The sequence below is a fragment of the Balaenoptera acutorostrata genome, chromosome 1 (assembly GCF_949987535.1).
Source record: "Balaenoptera acutorostrata chromosome 1, mBalAcu1.1, whole genome shotgun sequence".
NCBI classification, from domain to species: domain Eukaryota; kingdom Metazoa; phylum Chordata; class Mammalia; order Artiodactyla; family Balaenopteridae; genus Balaenoptera; species Balaenoptera acutorostrata.
The window spans coordinates 132,925,757-132,945,821 of record NC_080064.1 but is presented as its reverse complement, the minus strand read 5'-3'; the positions used below and the strand labels follow the sequence as shown (position 1 = coordinate 132,945,821).

General features: G+C 48.9%; 2 protein-coding genes across 4 annotated transcripts in view; one reads left to right on the top strand and one right to left on the bottom strand.

Annotated features, from left to right (window-relative positions):
• Nucleotides 1-17,671, bottom strand: part of C1H1orf105 (chromosome 1 C1orf105 homolog) — a 21,453-nt gene extending 3,782 nt beyond the window's left edge. The window contains 5 exon segments of the mRNA XM_007165373.1: nucleotides 1,263-1,346; nucleotides 3,745-3,817; nucleotides 12,985-13,075; nucleotides 16,150-16,235; nucleotides 17,513-17,671. Coding sequence (XP_007165435.1) covers nucleotides 1,263-1,346; nucleotides 3,745-3,817; nucleotides 12,985-13,075; nucleotides 16,150-16,235; nucleotides 17,513-17,671 — 493 coding nt within the window.
• Nucleotides 17,182-19,854, top strand: PIGC (phosphatidylinositol glycan anchor biosynthesis class C). Of its 3 annotated transcripts, none has more exons than XM_007165328.2 (2): nucleotides 17,182-17,315; nucleotides 18,458-19,854. In XM_007165328.2, exon 2 carries the CDS (start codon nucleotides 18,676-18,678, stop codon nucleotides 19,567-19,569), a length of 894 nt encoding a protein of 297 aa, XP_007165390.1. In that variant the 5' UTR covers nucleotides 17,182-17,315; nucleotides 18,458-18,675; the 3' UTR covers nucleotides 19,570-19,854. The 3 variants fall into 3 exon arrangements, with proteins under 3 accessions (XP_007165390.1, XP_007165391.1, XP_057401402.1); XM_007165329.3 differs by lacking the exon at nucleotides 17,182-17,315 and adding an exon at nucleotides 17,419-17,633; XM_057545419.1 differs by lacking the exon at nucleotides 17,182-17,315 and adding an exon at nucleotides 17,661-17,678.
• Nucleotides 19,855-20,065: the final 211 nt, after the last annotated feature.

Genomic DNA, 20,065 nt, shown 5'->3' with positions numbered 1-20,065 from the left:
CACTGAAAAAAAAAAAAAAAAAAGACCAATCTAATGATACTTCTGTCTGGGATTGACATGATTTTAGGATTGGTTCAACCTTCGGTCTTAGCTTTAAAGGAATAAGAGTTTGTTTTAAAAAAACATACAATTAATGACTCAGGATTTGAGACTTTCTTTAAAGTACCAAACTTACAAGATAAATAAATTGGAACAAAACATTTCAAAAGTCTCTTTCACAGAAGAGTACCTTTGGCTCAGAAATTACAGTTTTCCATTTAAAGTCTGTAAGGAATACTTTTTAGAATGACTTTTATTGTGATCCAATAGAAGAGCACTTAAAAAGTATAGAGTCGGGGGGCGGTAAATGTCACTAGTGCTGGAGTCTGTACTGCTCAAATACACATTTCTTCCACTAGCCCTGTCTGCTTGGGCCAGGACGTGGTTTTGGTGCATCTGAGTCCTATATTTTAGTTTGTACAAATGGCTCTGAGCTCATACAGGGAAATATAACAACTCCTGCTGTCATCTAAGGTTACAAAAAGACCTATTTATTTTCTCACGTTACTGCTCTCTGTAGAGGAAAACAAATTAAAGATTGCCATTAGATCACATATAACTTTTTTGTTTAGTCATATGGAAGGGTGACTTGTATGTTTACATTTCAACCATCTACCGCAAGGCAAGTCCACCAATCTTGGTGCCGTATCTGGGGTGACTCCACGTTTTGAGTTTTTAATAAAGTGAAAACTTAGTCCTTCTTCCCGGTCTGGTAGTTAAATGCAGAAAAAACCCTGAAATCCAACTAAGCCAACTTTGACTGGATTTTATTTTTGATATACTTGATCTTGATAAGAAAGCAGCAAATGACAACAAACTGATAACAGTAATTTTAGTCACTATAAAGTAGCAGAGGCTGTCTTAGACTCAAGAAAATTTACGTGCAATCTCCCATACTTTATGAATTAGATATGTCATCCACATGGAGAATTTGTATTTAGTTCTGCCTAAGTTATCGAAGAAATCTCCTATCCTCTGCCTTGTACTATTCTTATGAAGGTAGAAAGGAAGATTATAGTTTCTACAGTAGTTTCCATAGCTGTTCAGGCAAAGAGGTTAAAAACAACTTTTTTTGTCTAACTGTGTACTATAACCAGAAAATGAAACCACTCAAGAAGCTCATCCCTAAAGCATTCCCTAAGCATTTTACTTATTATATTTCTCAATCCACAACCGATATAACCAGATACAAAGCTGTGTCCTAATTTAAATCTTTGATTTACCTATGACTCATAGTATTTGCTATGGATAGTTGCTAAAGGATAGTTTCAGATCATCTGGGATTATCATAGTTCTTGGTTGCACCAATGGAAGAAAGTCCCATGTAGAACATGCCCCAAACTGCATTCTAATTTAAAGAAATAACGTACTGCCTTAGCAAACTCAAGTTGTATTTAATATGAGTTATTAATACATCATTTTCTGGGCTTCCCTGGTGGCGCAGTGGTTGAGAACCTGCCTGCCAATGCAGGGGGACACGGGTTGAAGCCTGGTCTGGGAAGATCCCACATGCCACGGAGCAACTAGGCCCGTGAGCCATGATTACTGAGCCTGCGCGTCTGGAGCCTGTGCTCCACAAGAAGAGAGGCCACGATAGTGAGAGGCACGCGCACCGCGATGAAGAGTGGCCCCCCGCTTGCCACAACTAGAGAAAGCCCTCGCACAGAAACGAAGACCCAACACAGCCAAAAATAATAAATAAGTTAATTAAAAAAAACACAAAACATCATTTTCTGCTTCTCTCCTTTCTCTTGTTAAATTTATTCCTAAGTATTTTAATTTTTTGATGCTTTTTATAAATGGAATTGTTTTCTTAATTTCAGTTTTGGATTGTCCACTGCGAATATCTAGGAATAAAATTATTTTCTGTATATTGATCTTGTGTCCTTGTGACTCTGCCATACTCATTTATTAGCTCTAGTAGATTTTTTATGGAACCCTTAGGACTTTCTATATATAAAATCACATCATCTGCAAATACAGTTTTATGCTTTCCTTTCTAATCAGGATACCTTTAATTTCTTTTTCTTGCCTTAACTGTCCTGACTAGAAGGTACAGTACAATGACGAACAGCAGTGGCAAGAGCACACATCCTGGTCTTGTCCCCTGATCTTAGGGGAAAATATCCAGTCTTTCCTCGCTAAGTCCGATGTTAGCTGTGGGTTTTTTGTAAGACACCCTATATCAAGTTGAGGAAGTCCCTTCTATTTTTAGGAGTCTTTTTATGCTTTCCCAATATCTCCGCTCAACCCCCTGCAGAGAATGGAGGGGTCTCAGTGACAACAGCAGACAGACAGCCCCTCCCCTCCCCAGTCCCCGCCCCAGAAGGAAGGGGAGCTGCTACTGCACATAGAGAGACACGGGTATTTCACGCTCATTTTCTATCACTTCCCACCAGGGTGTGTGCGCCCCAGTTCCGACAATGGTAGGGAAGGGCCCTTGGGCACTTTTGTGTCTGAGGCCCTTCCTTTGGGCATCTGCAGGAATGGTAAAACCACGGTGTGTGCTTCCACTTGGGGCAGGTTTGGGCAAGAGCAAAGGTCAGAAAAGAGGTCTTGAGAAAGAGAACAGTTGTCAAGGTCCCAAGTGAGCCAGCTGGCCAGGGCCCGCTTAGGCCTGGGGTCAGGCCACATTCTAAATGTGGACACAGTGATTCCAGGAATGAGACCAGGAGAAATCCCAATCCCTGCTTCTCAGATCCCAGTCAGTTCTAATACTGAACACGGTGATCCTAATTAGGCAGGACATGAACAGAGATCGGGACATCCAGGTACAGCTTTGCTGGTAGCTTCAGTTACATTTCCAAATCCCACATGACAACCCAGAAAACTGCTTGCTGGCTGGAAGCAGTTTTGCCATGAACTCATCAAAGGAGCCTCTCTCGTGTCTCCCGTTTGTCTTCCACTCTTTATCCTTCCTCTTTCTGCACATCTCGCCCCACCTTCCTCCCCGAGTCAAAGGAGAATCACAGGCTATTAGAATTGGAGAGACCCTTCCCAAACCCTAACCTAACCGTTTAGCTAAATTAACCTTCCATCCAGCCTGGTGCTCGCTCTGAAGGCCCCTAACCCTACCCCCTAAACTGACCCAAGACCTAGCTCCAACACGTACAGCACCCCCCAAAACACGCCTCTTTCTTCAGCAGCTCTGATGGCAGAGCTACGTCCTTGTGGCGCCCACATCCCTTTGATAGCCTTTCTTTTCCTAAAACTCCCCCCACCCACCATCCCCCCCACCAGCTACAAACGACCCCTATAGCCAGGAAGAACCAAAGAATCTCTCCCCAGCTCCACCACCACTGCGGTCGTGGCTGAATTCATGACAAACCCCAAGATGAAGCTGCTTGTTTCATGGGTGTGATGCTGGAGTGTTGTGTTGGAGACGTGGTAAGGGGGAGAAGAGGCCCATAACCTCCGGCACCTCTGTAAGGTGCGGTTACCCGACGAGCCCAAAGCAGCGTGGCTCATCTCGGCTCTTCCCCTCTGGCCCAAGCTGCCTTGGTTCATTTATCATTTGGTTTGTTGCAAATGGGGAGATTTAGCATATCGTGTCAGGAGATGGTGTCCCCAGGACCAGCAGCTGCTCATCTGCAGCCCTTCCTGCAAGGCCCCGTCATGGTCCCTCTGCTGGGCTTTGGTGGGGAAGGGGTAGGGCTGTGCCCTGGGGATGCTCACGCCCATGTCTGCCATCCTCCTCGACTACCATTTTCATTTCTCGACACGTGGAGCACAGCTGCTTGTTTCTGATCAGCGTGGGGTCTCTCTGGTTCCCCCCGGCCTGTGCGGAGAGAGAGAGACAGAGAGAGGTGAGGAAATGGTGGGGAATCTGGGGCAGCAAAGAACTGGGTAAGGGGTGGAGGGGTGAGAGAAGTAACCGTTATTTCTTCCATGAAACAGAGATGGACACTTCGGTCTCAGCCCCATCCCGGTGGATATGAAACCCAGGCTTGTCTGTGGCTGGTAAATTCAGAGAGGGTTTAGGCAGGAGGGGTTGAGCCACAGACTAAACGGTGACCTCGGGCCCCTGTGTACAGTGGAACAGGAATAAGACAGCTGGCAGCGGGGGTGGGGCTGTGGGCTGAAATCCAGCTAGGTCCCTCTTTCCAACCCGAGCACCCAGTCTGAGGGGCTGCGCTCTCTCGTGGGTGACACACTTCCTACATTTCATACAAAAGTTCCACCATCTGGACTAGTTGAAGACCTCTGACGGCCTGAGAAGAATGAATAGGAGACTTCTGCAAACCTCCTTTCTCTGGTCCCTCTGAAATTCTACCCTCTTTTCTCACGTCTTCACTTTGGCCTGACATCAGCTCTCAAGCCTGCACTGCCCAGCACCACGTGGCCCTTCTGCACCTCCCCGGAGCCGCCGATCAAGCCCTAGGCAGAACCGGAGCTGGTGTGTGGGCCCTGAGCCCCCTCTCTCCCCTAGAGGAGGGAGGCAAAGAAACCACCAGCGCAGGGAGAATGGGGCACCCCTTCTGCTCACTAGAACCCCTGCTTTCTTTCTGACTCCACTTGTGCCAAAGGGTGGAAGAGTGGGCTTCGGGGCGTTTCCACCTGAAACACAGGCTTCTCATTCGCATGACTGATGAAAGCTTGGTTAGGGAGCAAATGGCAGCTTGAGGTTAACATTCTGTCTGGGGATTCTCTTACCCTTCCCCATTCACACTGACACCAGAGTCGTGAGATGATAGGTTCTTAGGAAGCATAGAATTCAGGGGAGAGGAGGCCCACAGGGACAAGCAGACAGTCTCCAGGAACTGAAGGCTCCTCTTCCATGTGGTCGAGTTGGCGACCTATCACTGCAGGTGTGCACGCCTGTGCCCTGACCTGCTCCTGGGCTGCCCTGCGAGGTGTGTGGAACAGGAAGAGGAGGAATGTGTCTGTGCAGCGTGGGGAGTGAGTTCCTGGGCTGGGCTCCTAAGGTGACTTTTGCTGGATTGTCTCGTGAGAGACACGTGTTGCTTGCGTGCGGCATTATTGGGGATTGAGGACTGTAAACGATGTACCACGTTGGATTCTTTTGACAAGTATTTAAAATACATTTCATATTTACAGGCCATTTTCAAAGAATCAACTCAGTATCCCCACGCCGTGGGCTGGCATGTGAAAGCATGAGTGGGAACGGCTAGATTTATCACTCGGCAACAAACCTTCATCGTGAGGCTACCACGTAGAGGGCGCTGTGATGGAGTCACAAAGGTGAATAAGAAGGTTTCTGGCCCAAAGGAACACCAGTGTAGAATACAGACTTATGTATTTGTCCATTCGCTATGTACTGGGGACACCAAGATAAAGAAGACACAGCTTCTGACTGCAAGCTGCTCACCACCCAGCAGCCTGGGTACCAAGAAGTGTGCTGGTGTTGAAGGGCAGAAATATACTGAGGCCACAGGGGAGCGGAAGGGAGGCGCTGAGCTCATCTGGTGGGAGTGGGGCGTCAAGGAAAGGGTCTGAGGAAGGTTGAAAGAACAGGCGGTGCTCAGGTAGGTGTTGGAGGTGGTGAGCAAGGAGGGGGGCGGCATTCCAACCTAGGAACGCTGTGCAACAACATGGAAGAAAGACCTGGCCAACCCGCTCCAGGTAAGTGAGGACAGCCTGGAACGGCCAGTTGTCTGTGGGAGGAGGGAGGAGGGAGGCTGGAGAGGACCCCCCCATACCCTGCCCACCATCAAGCCCATCAAGCCCCCACTCCCACCCCCCAGGGCTGACTCCTTTACTCTTCTGGGCTGATTCAACCTCCTACCTTATCTTCCCTGTACCCTGGGGGTGGGATCTCCTGGGGCCCAGGCTTTTCCCTCTGTCCCTCACATCCTTCAGTTCTGAGACTAAGACACTGTTCTGAAACTGCGATTCAAGGCTGGATGCACAAGGTATCACTGAAGAAGTGAGGATGCTTTTGGGCCTTCAGCAAAGAGAGCGACTGCGTCCCACGTGAGGAATCAGGAAGGGCTTCTGGAAGCAGCATCTTTGTTTGGTTTGAAAGGATAAGGAAGGCCTGGATGCTGGAGGTGGGGTGGGAGGGTTCTCAGGCAGGTTTGGTTTTAGCCGAGTTAGAAGCAGATGCTTGTCTTTCCTGCAGTTGATTTTGCCACCTTTTCCAGACTTCTGGTTTCTGCATAAGAATACACCAGACCCCACAGGGACTGGAATCACGGGGTTCATGGCAAACCAAGCAACAAACACGCATGGTGCACGGCAGGAGCTTGCTAGGTGAATGACAGCTGAGCCTGTGACTCCAGAGTCCCCCACCACAATGACTGTCATCCTTTGGAATCCGAGGGAAAAAATGCCATATATATTGCCCTATCTGGCCTTGTTAACTCCTTACCCTTTATGATATAGCTTAGATGTTTCTTTCTCAGAAAATCTTTCTCCTGACCCCCTTACCTGGGTGCCCACCTCTCGGGGTCCATCACAGATTTATAACTCTTGTAGCAATTTGTACTGTTATTCTTTTTTTTTTTTAATGTGTTTGTTTCCACCGCCAGGCTGAGAATTCTTTTTTTAAAAAATTAATTAATTAATTAATTTATTCATTTATTTATTTATTTTTGGCTGTGTTGGGTCTTCGTTTCTGTGCAAGGGCTTTCTCCAGTTGCGGCAAGCGGGGGCCACTCTTCATCGCGGTGCACGGGCCTCTCACTATCACGGCCTCTCTTGTTGCAGAGCACAGGCTCCAGACGCGCAGGCTCAGTAGTTGTGGCTCACGGGCCTAGTTGCTCCGCGGCATGTGGGATCTTCCCAGACCAGGGCTCGAACCTGTGTCCCCTCCATTGGCAGGCAGATTCTCAACCACTGCGCCACCAGGGAAGCCCCAGGCTGAGAGTTCTTTAAGAACAAGAATGTATCTCACACGTGTTTGGATGTATAAGAGGCTGACTTCCAATTTTCTCACCACCGAGAACTCTTTTTATTATTTCTTTCCCCTTGACTCAAGTTTTGAAAGCTCGTGATCACCACGGGAACTACCGTGCGTACTCCTAAGTCCTTCTCCTGTTTATGTTGATCAAACATGTATAACGACAAGTACAAGTTTCCAAGGGAAGTACTGATGAACACCACTGACCTGAAATAGGACAGGAATCTAGAACCTGTCTCGGAATCGGCACACAGTAGGCATTCAACACGTGTTGGCCGAATGAATGAATCAGTGTGAGCGTTTTAAGCTATCAGGTATAAACAGAGACATGACCAGCATACATGTATGTCCATAAATCCCTACAAGACACACATGTGTGAAGATCACTATTATAACAGCACTGTCCTCAGGGAAACATTACAGGACATTTGTGTGCAACAAATTCATCTGTACCGAATTCTTAGGAAACGCAGAGGCTGGAGGCAAATTGATCGGCTCCAGACCTGGTGATGAAAGACTTGGCTGTGGTCAGTCACAGAAACGCCCTGGGCCTCCCATCCCCCTGGTGCTGCTGGTTTCTGCGGCCAATAGGCCAGAGGCCAACTCTAATCCTGCCCACGCTGTCTATGGTGAGAAGAAAGAGTCTTTGATATGTGGCTTCAGTCACCTCTGCCAGGAAAGTGGCAGTGACTCCACTTGAGACTCGTCATCAGCCAAAGCCTCAACCCTGAGAAGAGCCAGTGCATCCCTCCTCACTTGGAGAGGCGGGCAAGGGCCCTGGGGCTGTCTGTGCAATGTGTTTGTTAGGCAGCCGTGATGGGCGATCCTGCCTGGCCGGTCTACAAAGCAGCCGACGCAGACAGTTTGGGATTCTGTGTTCTTCCTGGGCCTCAGCTTCCTTCCTCAGCCCTGAAAGCAAGGCCTTGTCCTTCCGCAGCACGTCCTTCTCACTCCCGGCTTCCCTCGGGCCCGCTCAGCACACTAGCAGGAATGGAGAGTGAACTGGCCGGTGGTTCTGAGCACAGGCCCCCCAGCTGTTATCATCTGTACAGTCAGAGCCACCAAGAAAGGAGGCTCGGAAACGTTCATGGGGTTCTCGTTTCCCCAGCAGCTGTCCCCAGGAGAGCAGATGGCAGTGTGACAGGAGAGCCAGGCCAAGGCATGACGCAGAGCTCAGCCGGGCCCCAGAAGCCGAAGCCTGCTCTCCACACTTCACACCTGGAAACACCTTCATACCTGAGCTGCATGTCTGCTCAGGTGCCTAAGCTCCGGCTCGTGGCCCAAGTCCTTGGCCTCCTGGAATCTTTGGGAAAGAAACAGAATTGTTTCTCCCTCTCCCTCTCCCTCCCTCTTCCTCTCCTCTGTCTCTGTCTCTCTCTCTCACACATACACACCTGTCCACATAACAAAAACTGAAAAATGTAAGCACCAGATGGCAATTTTAAAAATAGCCATCACAAGCATGAGTCGAGGGGCACCAACAAATCTGCCTCTGATCTCGCCCAACGCCTCTGTTCCTTTCCTCCTTCCCTCTCCTGCCTTAACTGGGAGGCACCTCGTCAGTCACCTACTTCAACTCTTTCATTGAACACGGTGAGGAAACTGGCCCAGAAAGGTTAAGAGATTTGTCCAATAGCACGTACATTTAGTTTCCATCAGCCAGAAAGTTCTTTGCATCAAGGGTCAAAGAAAGACTACCTTTTCTCAGGAAGAGAGTGGACTCTTAGGGTCCATATCAGGACATAATGATTCCTGCATCCCTTAGGATCCAAAAAGTAGTGGTCGGAGAACTGTTTTCAATATTCAAACAAAAAAACCCCTATCATAACAACACATTTTCCTGCTCTCTGACAACATCAACCATCTCAATTAAAGAACAAAGCAGAACATAGTTTTAAAAATACTCTTGCTGTTCACTAGGAAAAATTTCCAACATACACGAAATGATCGACAGCCATGTACTTGCCATCCAGACTTGTTAAACTTGGTTTTTATTTCATTATTTATATCATTATTTACATTTAGATCATGATTTCAGGTCAGTGGTACGCATCAGTACTTCCCTTTAAACGTTGTACCTGTTGTTGTATGTGTTTGATCAACAGGAGGAGGGATGGGGAGTATGTGAGGATGTTTCCCTGGTGGTCGTGAATTTTCAAAAACTGAGAGTCAATGAGAGAAAATAATAATAGAGTTCTCAGTGGTGAGAAAACCGGAAGTCGCCTCCCATATGTGTTCCCACTCCACTGCAGTGTTGTCACCCGGGGCTTTTTGTCACAGGTCTGCCAAAAGCAACATAAACAATGCTCTCCTCTTTCCCCTGACTCGTTAAGGCTGGAACAACAAAGCCAGTCAAGGAGAGTAGCCGGGGCTGGGGGCAGGAATGGAGGGAGTGGGGGGCACTTTATTCTCCTCAAAGAATTGGTCACAGCCAACCCTGCAAACAGGCAAAGAGGCTCCAGGGGTTCCCCCTGCAGTTCCCCGATCAGCCCCACGTTGGCTCTGCCTGTCCGTGAGCTCTAAGTCACCTCCCGACCTCAAGTATCCAATTATCATGGTTCGCTTTCTTCTTTCACGGCATCCGGAGGAGTCCTGAGTCAAGGCCTGGAAAAGGCAGGTGAAAGCCCTGCCTAGTAAAGAAGCTGCTCCACAGGTGTTTAAATGGGGAAATGTTGAGGCCTCATTTCTCTGTCTTCATTTTCTGTTTTTCTTCTTTGGTAGCTCCGACTCTCCTCTTCTGTTTCCTTTTTGGTGTCTGTTGTCCCCTGACCTCTCTATGTGTCTCTGGCTTCTGCTGTCTTGCTCTTTGTCTCCCTCTCCCTGTCTTTCTGTCTCTGAGCCTCTGTTTCTTCTCTGTCTCTCTGGCTATTCACTAAGGCATCCTGCTCCAGTCACACAGAGACTCGCCCCTGCCCTGGGAGTGCTCCTGGGCAGGACAGAAAGGCCATTTGGAATGTGGATGTTCGAAGTTCTGCCTTTTGACCTGTGATGGTGAGGAGGAAGGGAGCCAGGTGGCAGGACCTTTGCACCTGTGCCCTGGGGCCAGGACCTCTAGTTGGCTGCAGGGCTACCACAGCTTCCCAACAGGTCCCTGATTTGGAGGAGTAGGAAGAGATAAGAGATAGTGCATTCCACTCCCACAAGGTACAACACAGTTTCTCTCTAGAAAGGAGCAGCGCACACATGCAGGCCTCGTGCTCGCAGCCAACTCTGGGGGCTGCATTCAGATCTAAGGAGGTCTGTGTGGCAGACAAGGATCTGATGTGAGGCAGCTGCCAGGTGCCCCAGTGGAACAGGGATCCCAGGTCCCTATGAAGGGTGGCAGAATATGCCTCCCCCAAATCTGCCACTTTGGCCTCAGCATCATCTTGAGCTAAGACACTTGGAAAAAACAGCAGGTGCAAGAAGGGTGCTCTGACCCTCCTCCTTTTCTTCCGAAAATCAGGAGAAAAAACCCCAAATGGGAGATGTCCTAATACCGGGAGGAAAGCATCATTCTTATCTTCAAGGACAAGAAGTTGAAGCCAAGAGAATTCTGTACAAACAGACCTTTTCGAAATAATTCTTATCCTCCTTTAGCCTCCCCACAATTTAGTTACTTTTCCACAATTGCCCCTCTTTTTTTAACCTACTATAAAAACATTCAGGTTTTGCCACTTTGGGTCTTCATTTCCTTATAAAGGGTCCTGTGTCACATAAAACTTCTAGTAAATAAATTTACATGCTTTTCTCCTGTTACTCTGTCTGTCAATTTAATCTCAGGCCCAGCCCCAAACCCTAAGACGGCAAAGGTACAGTAAACTTTTTTCTCCCCTACACCTGTTAGCCCTTCCAATCAGCAAGAGCGACTCTCTCTCTCTCTCTCTTCCTCTGGTGGAGGGTCAGCCCCCGACAGGGTGATGGTGAGGGTTAGGGGTTCATGAGGTACCGGAGTCTCCTGTCCCAGCAGGAGCGATGGATTTGCGACCGCCTGGATCCGCCTAGAGACCAGTCCCCGCGGGCTCAGCCTATTGGCCAGGCCGCGGAAGCTGTTGCTCTTGGCTTCCATCTAGTGGGCGTATGTGAGTATTGCAGCCGTGAAATTCTAAGCTCTGCTGAAGGGGGTGCCTCTCGCTCGACCCGCTTTCCTCCCCCGCCTCAGAACCTTAGTGCCTAGGATGGCACGGTGTACTGAGACCCAGAGCAGACCCGGACGAGGAGGCGCTCGGTAGCAGGGGAGAGCCTGTCTCAGTAAGAAGTTCAGAGACGAGTGACTAGAAGGCTTCTTGCTGGCTCTGCAGCAACAGAGGGGTCAGCCCTGTCTCCGCTCAGGCCCCTCCGTGCATTTCTTACCCACTTGCCCGTCCAGTCTAGGGTGTTAGGGGGATTCGTGCTTGACTCTCAAGCACAGCCCTGACTCCGCCACTTCTGTGCTTGTAAACCGGGAACGTTGGCACGTCCCCTCTGTGCCCGGGCGGGGTCCACCCCCCTCCTTAGGTCCCTCCCACTTCAGCCAGGGCTCCTGCCGGCCTGATTCCTTGATGTTCCGCCCGCACGCTCGGTCTCCCTGTCTCTGCTCCCCCGGCTGTTCCTCCGCTTGTGGAAAGAATATCTTCCAGATCCAGTGCAGATGCCGCTTCCTCTTGAATCATTCCCTCGCCCCGTCTCCGCTCGCCCCTCCCCCAGGCCGCAGGTGACCTTTCCTCCCACCTCCTCTCGCCCGTACTTTGCCCCTCTCTCTCTTATTCCGCGGTGGCGTACCTGGCCGTCCGCACACTCATTTGTGTGGGTGGCATCTGACTTATCTCCGTATCTGCGTTCAGCCAAGCGACACGAGGGCTCTGTAAGCATTTATCCCCTGACACGGGGGCTCGTCCCCACCGCGGCTCACACTTGGCTCTGGCTGCGAGTGGGCACTGCGCCAGGGGCTCTCGGAACGCCGCTTCGCGCGCTGCCTTCAGTGGCCCTGGCTGTGTGACTTGTGATCTTTCGGGTGGAGAAACTGCTCTCATCCCCGAGAGTCCTCTGTCTGCCTCCACCTGGGGCAGATGCTCGCTGCACAAGCACCCCTGATGTGGGTCCCCCCCCCCACCTCCTGGAGCGCAGCGTCCCGGAGTGTCACTCGGCAGCCAGTCGTGGCAGGTTTCCGTGAGGTGAAGGGGAGATCACGAGCTCTTAACGCGAAATTCCATGGGTTTAGGGGGTTGTAGGTGGGAGACAGAGGGGTTCATGGTGGGTGGGGTAGGGGGTTAGAGACTGCAGAAAAGGGTTCGTTGTGGACACAGGCTAGAAGCAGTCTCTGAAGGTCTCAGGGAAGATCCCTCAATATGAATTTTGGGGGGTTCCCTTTTTTTTTTTTTTTAAAGGTTTTTATTTATTGATTGATTGCTATGTTGGGTCTTCGTTTCTGTGCTAGGGCTTTCTCTAGTTGCGGCGAGCGGGGGCCACTCTTCATCGCGGTGCGCGGGCCTCTCACTATCGCGGCCTCTCTTGTTGCGGAGCACAGGCTCCAGACGCGCAGGCTCAGTAGTTGTGGCTCACGGGCCTAGTTGCTCCGCGGCATGTGGGATCGTCCCAGACCAGGGCTCGAACCCGTGTCCCCGCATTAGCAGGCAGATTCTCAACCACTGCGCCACCAGGGAAGCCCTGGGGGTTCCCTTTTTGATGATTCTAACCCGATTCTTAGTTCTAGTGGACGGAGCTCTAAGACACTCAAGACAGGGTGCAGAAGAGGGGTTCATTCACATCTTTCAACAAATCTCTGTTAAACACTGACGATGATCCAGACTCAGGGCTGTGTTAAGGAGATAGGAAATGGCTTTGTACCCAAATTTTCTGTCATTCTAGAACTAGCCATGGGTTTTTTTTCTTTTTTTAAAATTTTTATTTTGGCTGCACTGGGTCTTCGTCGCGGTGCGTGAGCTCCAGAGTGCGAGCTCAGTAGTTGCAGCGCGTGGGCTTAGTTGCCTGCAGCGGCATGTGGGATCTTAGTTCCCCGACCAGGGCTCGAACCCATGTCCCCTGCATTGGAAGGTGGATTCCCAACCACTGGACCACCAGGAAAGTTCCAGGTTTCTTTTCAAATAAAAAAAAATATTGAGTACCTTAGATAAGACATTTGGAGCTTGGAACAAAATTGGCAATTTCATATCCTTCTTGGATGAAACCAGAAAAGTGGCAGACGAATGAGGATATCTGAGGAATCAAAACAAGAGCAAGTTAGAACCGTAGTCCCCGGTTTGAAGAACCAGGCTCTTGGCTGTTTCAGAGAGAACCCTAGGGACACCCAAGGAGTTGCTCCCCACTCCGATCCTGGAGGGCCCAGGTCATTGTGGAGCTGCCACAAAATTTTCCCTCTTTAGTCACTCTGGCTTCTCTGCCCCTTTGGTTTTGAACTAACCAATGCCAGTTCTAGATTGTCAGAGACAGTGTGCAAACAAGGCAAGAAAATAATTGTTCAGAAAAGCAGATGGATATTTAACTGATGTTTAACAAAAGCAGTCCTCTCCTGCCTGCCCTGCTTTCTCAGTTTCTGTCCCTGCACCCTGAAACAATCCACCCATTTCCTCCCATGAAACATCTCCTTCCAACTACACTTTTCCTCTGGAACATTCCTTCTTTCCAGGCAGAAGGTGAGGCAGAGATGCTGCAGAGGTAACATCAGTTCTCTTCCCAGGGTGACAGGCCCTGCTGGCTGCTGTGGTTCATTTTATTACAGCGTAAGAAGCCAGGCTGTGCAGGCGGCCTGAGCATTGTAAACAGCCTGTGTGTACAGCCCTGTGCCTGCCCCGGCCTCCCTAGAAATGGAAACTCACTCGGAACGCTGGTAGTTCTGCCAACAACACCTCTCCTCTCTTATGAGGAAAGATTTCATTGTCCCTTGTTCATTTATAACAAAGGCATGCACAGGGAGTTTGGTGTTCATGAGGCATTTATTGTTTTATTTCTCCCACCATTTTCCTGGGCCCTGGGAGAGCGGGGAGGCAGGTCTGACCCAGCTCCTTCACTGCCTTTGTCTTTGACATGTGAACAGCTGGCCTTGGACTTGACATCCAAATGCTGACCAGGAGAGACCAGAGGCCACTTTAGAACTGCTTCAGCACACAATAATCTCAAACAAACAGGACCCGGTGTGACCTGAGGGCTTTCGAGACTGATGATGGGTGTGGCTTCAGCACAGTCAGGCCAACCTGAGAGAGACCTCCTGGAAGGAAGTGGTCTGTAGGCAGTGATCTTCAGACCCAGGTCTCACCTCCTCCAAGCCTGTAGGTGTGTTTCCAGAGCTCACAATTAGGGGTGCTCTGAGCACATTTCGCTAAATGTTCCTTTCTCTTTTTCAGACTGCTCTGTGTTGGAATTGCTTGTCCAAAGCTAGGTAATACTTAAAGCACATTCAGAACTTTCTAACCAAGTTCTCAAAAAACGGTTTTGCCAAAAATAAACAGCTTGGAACTCAGAGCTTTGGCCACATGAAGAGTTTCCAATCCTTAGGAACTGTTGATACCTGAAGCATCCTTGCAAAAGACTTTCCATTCCTATCTTGTCCTTCTGAAAGCTCAGGGCACCTCACAGGTGCTGTCCAGTCGTTTTAGAATTCTTGCGAGGTAGATAAGCACCATGTCTCTTAACAAGAGTTGAGATTGCTGCCCAAATCCTCCCAGTACAGACATGAGTGGAGCTTCAGCAGACCATGTGAGGTAATTTCTCCTTGCAACTAGCTCAAGCATGTCTGGCTGCAGGAAAAACTACTCTTTCCCTTCTCAGCTGGCCATCCCCTCTGACACTCGGGGACCTGGCTATGAAAGCGAGCAAGTTCTGAGGGTGATCAGTTGTGCTCTGGGCCCGCCTTTTTCAAGCCCCCCACCCTGAGTCCCCTCCCCACCTCCTACCAGAGGTTTGTACAATCAAGGAAAAAGGGAGCTGGGGGTGAGAGAGCCATGCATAGGGATGCTTTGCTCCTGGCTGCAGGGGCAAGTCTAAGGGGCTGGGGTGGGATGGGATAGTGGGATATTACCCTATTTCGATGTCAGACAGGAGCCATTTCACACGAAAATCCAGATTTCTGCTATTGTTGGAAAACCCAGCAGATCTGGCCACTGGGGTCACATACCTGCAGGCAGTCCCAGTCCTGAAGGGAGGTGACCTCCCCTTCACTACAGTTCCCTTCGGCCAGCTCTATTCATTTATGCCGACCATCTGACTACCACTGTTATGTGAGTTTGTACCCTGCCCCCAATTAAAAGGTGCTAAATTGTCATTACTCATGGTGATCCTTGAACTGCTAACAACTTTTAATAAGAACTATGTTACCTGTGTTTTTATTTAGTAAATAAGCCTTTGAGTTTATTCAATCTCTGATTGCCTGCTTTATACTAAGACATTAGCTAGAGTTTAGATATATTCAAAGATATGGAAAAAAAAAAAAACAACCCAGAATCGAACAACAAACACTTCATAGGTGCTCTGAAAATACACAAAACTGTTTAGCTGCTTACTGAGAATGTGGTGTTTTAAACTGCAGCAGACAAGGCAAAGGTACATGTTATTGAAGTGGGGATGTGGAGGGGATATCCCTCATGGAGAGTCATTTATCCATGGGCAGGAGGGTACGTGACAGTTACCAACAGGAGGAAAGACTGTTTTCAGAGAGCATAATCTTTCTAGCTTTCACACTCACCCTTCCTTTCATCCCCCCTTGGGGTGTATCACTACACCTGGGGATCAAAAAGGGGGGAGGAATGAGGAAACCCAGTTATTTCAAGTGGCAGCTCCCTACACATGAATTTCCCCAATTTTGAAAAATAGAAACGTGTTCCATAGCAGTTGGTTTGAAAGGGCAGGACTGGTGAGATTGGAGGAGATTGTCTCAAAGTTTAAATATAGGAAGTTGCTACTCTGTAAAGACAGGAATTTATGGTTCTAGACTTCTGATGGTTAAAATTTTAAAACTTCAGACTAAAGCAGGGAGAAAAGATGATGAAGAGGACAGAAGTCTTTTGAAAGGCAGTGTCCATGGGCAAAATTCTCTTGCATTGTTAAGTGGTGGTGGTACAGAGGGAGGTTAATTGAGGTCTTATCTCCTCCAGCCAGGCCAATTCTCAGGGCTCACTTTTGTCTTAGAAACCCTGGCCCTTTCTGGGTTTTGAGCACTTGACTTATGTCTCTCAACCGATCAGCTGTGCCCCTCAGATGATTGCCCCTAACTCTTAAGAAATCATCTTCCATGAGACTTTGCTTGAAACCTTTGCCCTCAGTGGCTGAGCTATTACCTTTTCGGGAGGCTGAGCACTAATGGCTTGTTTATGAGGCTGGCTTCACTAAACCATGGAATCTTGTCAAATCTGGGAACAGAAACCTGCAGGGTTTATTGCACTTGGCTATTTCCGTCATTAGGATGATCAAAGTAAGCTAATAGCAGGTACACAGCAGTCAACACTTTACAAAGCATTTTTCTGTTTCATATTTGACCCTGTTGACTCTCCCATTAAGTAGCCAAGAGGAAATAGTGTTATCTCCATTTTACAGATGAAGAAATCAAAGCTTAGGCAGTGTGATTTGCTGAGTCACACAGCTAGTGAGTGGATTTAGGTTTTCTGACTTTTGTGTCCACTACATCTTGTGTTCTACTCTACCCCTTTGCTTCTTCATTACTCCCATCTGTTCATGTATCTGCTTGTATTTCCATGACCTCAGCTGAACATTAACAGCCACCTATTCAACGTGTCTGGCTGTTTTCAGTCATGGGGCCCTCCATCCTCATCCCTTCTAGGAGGCAGAGGAAAGAACTGCACTTTGAAGCTATAGACAATTGGATATTAATCTTGGTTAATCCACTTCCCAACTGTGTGGCCTTGGAAAAATCACAACCTCTCTGAGCTTCAGTTTTGTCTTCCGTGAAAGGAGGACGATATCATCACTTTACAGGTCAATGCACAAGACAGAAAGCTTCATGAGAGGAGGGATTTTTGTCTGTTCTGTTCACCGCTGTATCACTAGCACCTAAAACAGTGCTTGATACTTGTAGATATTTAGTGAATATGTGTCCACTGGATGCACGGATGCATGGGAAGTCCCTAGCTGAGGACCTGAGTTCATAATAGGAGCTCCATCAAAGTAGCCGTTATAATCTCTCTTCTCCCAGCCCAGCCTCTCTCCCTTGCCCTTCGGACGCCACGTCCCAGTCTCCCCGTTGAGGATCGGCTTTCCTGGCTCAGAGCGTTCTTTCCGGGACAGGAGCCGGGAGTTCCTCTGAGCGGCCAGGAGGGGGCAGTAGCGACCTCGTGGCCGCGAAGGCCGAGGAAGGGCGCTCTAGCCGCGGAGGTTGTGGCGGCCCCGGAAGTGGTCGGCCGCTGACACGACCCCGGCGCCCCGGATGGGGAAGGAGGCGAGTTGCCGCTCTCCCCCGGGCCGCGCACCCCTAGGAGCTCGCGGGCAGGTGGGTTCCGAGTGGGGGTCAGTGTCTCCGGACCTCCTCCGCCACCCCCCGCAGGCCCGAGGCTGGGTGAGGGGCGGCGGCGGGCGGGGGAGGCCCGGGAGGGGGAGTAGGGCGCCCGCGGGGACACCCTACCCTGCCCCACCCCCGCCCCGTCCCCCGCCCTGCGGGCGGGCGTTGCCCTTTTCGGCGCCTCTGACCCTCCAGCCCCCACGGCGGCCGTGAGATCCCCGGGCTGGGGTCCCTGCTGTAGTGAGGGGGGCTCTCAGGGTGTCTGGCTTGTGATGCAAAACCTGTCGTGCTCTCCATGGAAGAAATAAGGTCGGGCAATAAGAATTTTCCTCGCAGACTTGCTGCATGGCCTTGGTATTTCTGACTCATAGTTTTCCCATTGTGAAAAGGGTATCATTATCTTTGATCCTCCCGAGTTTCGCCGTTAATAAGCAGGATGATAGCTCTTTAAAGGATGTTAAGCTCAGTTAAGGGATTAAGAATCTTGAGTCCTTGGTTTTGGTTAGATAAACCAAAAAGCTCATATCTTTCTGTATCGTGAGGTTTACTTTTGTCTTTAGACCGGTAACTTTTTTGTTTAAGTAACAGATGCCTTTGAGAGCCCAATGAAAGCTTGGAACCTAACCCTAGAAATTTGCATAAATTACAACTACAAATATGCATTGATAGGGTTTTTGAACGGTCTGAAGCCCATCTATAGACCTCAAGGATGTGAACTCCTGAGTTAACTGGTTTAGAGGCACAGGCTTTGGGGCAGAATTTTCATTTGAATCTGGATCCACTATTTACCACTGTTAACTTGGGCTAAAGTTACCTAAGCACTTTGAATCTCAGCTTTTTTACTAGTTACAGTGAGGTTAATACTAATTTGCAAGGTCGTGGAGGTTAAATGAAAGAAGCTACGTAACACTCTTAGCACATAGTAAGCACTCCATAAGTGATAGCTGACAAGGGATTATAATGTAAAATCTGAAATGAAATTTTAATATCCATAATTATAAGATGGCCACCATGTGTATTCTGTTCAGACTGCTAATAAACTTCTAATAAAGCAATAAGTTGGTTTGATTTTAACTCAGTCCTACCCTTGACCTTTCACAACTTCCATAGATTCATAGTCTCTCTTCTTCTAGGAACTTAGCTGTATTGTTCTGCCTCAGAGAACAAACTCATCTACTGTAGGCCTAGCCTGGGTTGCTACCTTTGAAAGCAAGGGAAGGTCGGTACAATATCAACCACAGCTCAGCATGGAATTTCCAGAGAGGTTTTATTTCAAAACTTTATAAAGATCGAGAACCACATGGACTTCTGCAAGGGAGATTGAACTGGCCTGAGTTTGAGCGAAAGGATAATGTGTGCCCAGCCTGTAACTAACACCAAAGAGGCCAGGTGGCAGAAGGTCTTGTATGAGCGACAGCCTTTTCCTGATAACTACGTGGATCAGAGCTTCCTGGAAGAGCTCCGGAAGAACGTCTATGCCCGGAAATACCAATATTGGGCTGTGGTATTTGAGTCCAGTGTGGTGATACAGCAGCTGTGCAGTGTCTGTGTTTTTGTGGTTATCTGGTGGTATATGGATGAGGGTCTTCTGGCTCCCCATTGGCTTTTTGGGACCGGCCTGGCTTCTTCACTGATTGGCTATGTTTTGTTTGATCTCATTGATGGAGGTGAAGGACGGAAGAAGAGTGGGCGGACCCGGTGGGCTGACTTGAAGAGTGCCCTAGTCTTCATAACTTTCACGTATGGCTTTTCACCGGTGCTGAAGACTCTGACAGAGTCCGTCAGCACTGACACCATCTACGCCATGTCAGTCTTCATGCTGTTAGGCCACCTCATCTTCTTTGACTATGGTGCCAATGCTGCCATTGTATCCAGCACACTGTCCTTGAACATGGCCATCTTTGCTTCTGTCTGCCTTGCCTCACGCCTGCCCCGGTCCCTACATGCCTTCGTCATGGTGACATTTGCCATCCAGATTTTTGCCCTATGGCCCATGTTACAGAAGAAACTGAAGGCATGTACTCCCCGCAGCTATGTGGGACTCACACTGCTTTTTGCATTTTCAGCCTTGGGAGGCCTGCTGTCCATTAGTGCTGTGGCAGCCATACTCTTTGCCCTTCTGCTGGTTTCCATCTCATGCCTCTGCCCTTTCTACCTCATTCGCCTGCAGCTTTTTAAAGAAAACATTCATGGGCCTTGGGATGAGGCTGAAATCAAAGAAGACTTGTCGAGGTTCCTCAGCTGAGTTAGGGACCTCCATTCCGTTACTGAGACAAGCTGATAGACCAGCCTTCCAACTAGTAGGAGATTTGAAGGCAGAGTTCCATTCTGGAAGTGGCATAATGATGTGGGTGGGAGATCAGAGATCAAAAGAAAAAAATTACCCATAGGCTTGGGCAGTGAAGGTGCTTATCCTTTCTGTTACTTTGTCGATGAAAAAGCTTCCTGGGGCCCTCTTGAATTATTGCCTCTCATTATTATTCTCTGTAACAAATGAAGTGATGTGGTTTCTGTTTATTAAAAAAATAACAACACATCCATCAAGTTGTCTTATGATTTTTCTGTGAGCAGAAGGCAGACAGAAGGGACATGAAGAGAGAGTAAGAGTATGTGTGTGCATATAAAGTCACTTTTACCTTTTTCAGTGAGCTAAATGCAGGCTCTGTTATTTATCTACAGCTCAAATCCTAGAACCCTGGATGCTGTGTCCAGTTTTGTGGCCTGAGATCACAGAATTGGTC